Source organism: Phytophthora parasitica (assembly GCF_000247585.1).
Source record: "Phytophthora parasitica INRA-310 unplaced genomic scaffold supercont2.258, whole genome shotgun sequence".
Lineage (NCBI taxonomy): Eukaryota > Oomycota > Peronosporomycetes > Peronosporales > Peronosporaceae > Phytophthora > Phytophthora nicotianae.
Genome location: NW_008649244.1, coordinates 6,035 through 8,676, shown reverse-complemented (window position 1 = coordinate 8,676; position 2,642 = coordinate 6,035). Strand labels below are relative to the sequence as shown.

At 53.9% G+C, this 2,642-nt stretch overlaps 2 protein-coding genes across 2 annotated transcripts in view; both read right to left on the bottom strand.

Moving 5' to 3' along the window:
- PPTG_20004 (hypothetical protein) overlaps positions 1 to 1,572 on the bottom strand; it is a gene marked incomplete at both ends in the record, with an annotated part of 2,005 nt that extends 433 nt beyond the window's left edge. The window contains 2 exons of the mRNA XM_008918667.1: positions 4 to 1,479; positions 1,545 to 1,572. Of these exons, the coding sequence (XP_008916915.1) occupies positions 4 to 1,479; positions 1,545 to 1,572 (1,504 nt within the window). The remainder of the gene's footprint in view (positions 1 to 3; positions 1,480 to 1,544) is intronic.
- Positions 1,573 to 1,640: 68 nt separating this feature from the next.
- PPTG_20003 (hypothetical protein) lies at positions 1,641 to 2,466 on the bottom strand (the record flags this gene model as incomplete). Its single annotated transcript, XM_008918666.1, has 4 exons — positions 1,641 to 1,913; positions 1,974 to 2,102; positions 2,170 to 2,251; positions 2,318 to 2,466. 4 exons carry the CDS (start codon positions 2,464 to 2,466, stop codon positions 1,641 to 1,643), a joined length of 633 nt encoding a protein of 210 aa, XP_008916914.1.
- Positions 2,467 to 2,642: the final 176 nt, after the last annotated feature.

Genomic DNA, 2,642 nt, shown 5'->3' with positions numbered 1-2,642 from the left:
CACCTTCAGCACACAGTGAAGCATCTCGCAGCTTGAGGTACTGAAGGTTCGGCTGCTTGCTGATGGCCTCCGCGAGCTGCGTGGCGCCATCTTCTTCGAACGAGCAATCGCTCAGGTCAAGCGATTTGAGTTGACGCAGGTGCGTGTTCACACTGCGTGCCATCTCCTCGCTCGCCTCCGGGCCAGCACGGGCACTGGCATAGCGCAATAGCGTTAGCTTCTTGCACTGCGCGAGGACGTTAGCCACCGCCACACAACCGTCGTGGCCACTCATGTTGTTGTAGAAGTGGAACTCTTCCAGCGTAGACTGGGCATCCTTGCCATTCTGCAGCACGATCTCCTGTGCGATCACACTGGCAGCAGCAGCCGAAATGCCGTTGTTGCAGAACAGGAGACGGCGGAGCGTTGGCTGTGGGATCAGCAGGTCGAAGCAGGCCCGCACACCCTTCTCACCGAGAGCGTTATCACTGAGGTCGATCTCATCTAGAGCATGGCCGCGAAGTGCGTGGCACATGACTGAGAGGACGCGAAGTGCCTCGTCCTCTGGGCGGCCAGCGATCACATCAGCCAGGTCCACCACTTTGAGGTCGCTCTGCAAGCGCGACAGGAACGAGTCTGCGATGACCTTCGCGCCGGAGTCGGTGTAGCTCTTTCCACGCAGAGAAATGGACTTGAAATGCAGCGGCGAACGCTCGTTCACTTTGATCCCAGAAGCTTCTAGCAGTTGCAGCGCACGAGCAGCATCAACAACTTCACGACTTTTGTTCTCGAATTCAAAGCTCGCGTCTGAAATCGTCACTTTGTCTAGCATGACCGTCACGTCCTCCACCGAAGTCTCTTCTTCCTCATCGTCTTCCTCTTCGTCATCGTCATTGTCCTCCAGCGAGCCGAGCACGTCACTCTTGTTGTTGCTCTCCAGCAGCGACTCAATGTTCGCCACGCCACCCGCCGAAATCTGGTTGCCATCAATGTCCAGCTTCACGAACGCCTTCTTGTCAACAACAGCCTTAACGAGCGCAAGAGCGCCAGATGCGCCAATTTCGTTCATATTAGCAACAACCTTCTCCAGCGCCGGAGATCCGACCTTCAGAGACTTGGCAATGGCCTTAGCGCCCTTAGATCCGATCTCGTTCTCCTCCACCTGTAGCACACGCAGAGCTGCGCTATCACGCAGCATCTGTCCCAGTGTCGGCATACTCGCAGCAGTCAGGTCGTTACCCGAAACATCCAACGCCGTAATTCCCCTGGCTGCACCACCCTCTCGTAGCGCATCCGCAATAGCCACCAAGCCATCGTCCTCAATGGCAGCATCACGAAGGTTGATCTCCACCAAGTTGGGCATGTTCTTGACTGCAGCAGCAATAGCCTCGCCTCCCTGGGCCTTAAAGGTGTTGTCACTCAGGTCGAGTTTCTCGAGCTTCGTGAGCGAAGCCAGAGCCTTCGCAAACGTCAGACTTCCCTCCCTCTGGGCACGCGTGGCTGAGAATCTCAGGTGAGGTCGATGTCGCTCAGGACCTGACCTAAGCACTCCACGAGGTTGCTACCCTTGACTTTGTAGATTTGTGCCAGCATCGCTTTGCATTTTTCGATCGACTTTATGCTGGTGGTGGTCAATAATACAGACAGGGGTTTGCTAATGCCTAATCATCGTCATCGTCGCCAATAATACTCTTCTTCTCTGAGAACTTGACAGACGAAGATACCAATGGACCTTGTAGATAGAAGAAATACTTCTGGTACGCCAGCACGGGAGGTTCTCCTGCTTCTGTCGGTGTTTCCTCTGCCTCTGAACGATGCTCCTCGTCTGCCTTAGTCTCTGACTCATCCTGTTGGGGTGGCGGTAGTTCTTCGACTTTGTCAGGAGTTCGTCCGGGGAAAAACTCGCCCCTGGTCAGCGCAATCCGCTCCTCTTCCTGCACGCCCACACAATATCAGCACGCTTGCAATCACAGAAAATGCCTTTAGTGTCATACCGTGAGTCGTTGGTGGACAGTAAACCACGACGGCAGTTGCTGCGGCAGAGTGACCAAGTCGACGTCAAATAGCTCTATAAACTGCTCGTTCTCGAAGCGAGTTTTGACACTGCCTGCAATGTTACGATACTGCACACCATTCATCATCAGGTTTTAGTCAGCAGCACCAGCTCTGACACTTCAAACATCTACTCGCCTTGTCAATTGTCGACGTCAAGCTCCAGTTTTGCAGACGGCGCAGACAGCCGATCATTGTGCCAGCAAAATGCACACCAGTCCTACAGCCACATCAAAACTCAATGAGGATCTATCGCCAAAACAAACCCAAAGTTTATATGTCGCACTTGCACATGACCAGAATGGGGTGTCGTCTCTGATCCAGGATGCACTCGATGGTCTCTTTAGCCATTCCTTCTGAAATACCCTTCCATTGGGATGACGCAGTGCGATACTTCATGCCCAAGTGGATCTGCTCTCCATATACTCTTAGCATTTGCTGATCACTGCTTTGAGTGTATTGGTACGCACCACGTTGATCTCCTTCTCGGCGAAGAAGGCGGCCAGATCACGCGAGAGATCGTCGTATGAGAGATACACCACCGTGTTGAGCTGCAGCGTGGCCAGGAACGGGAAGGACGACGCATCGCACTTGTTGGAGCGGTACACCTG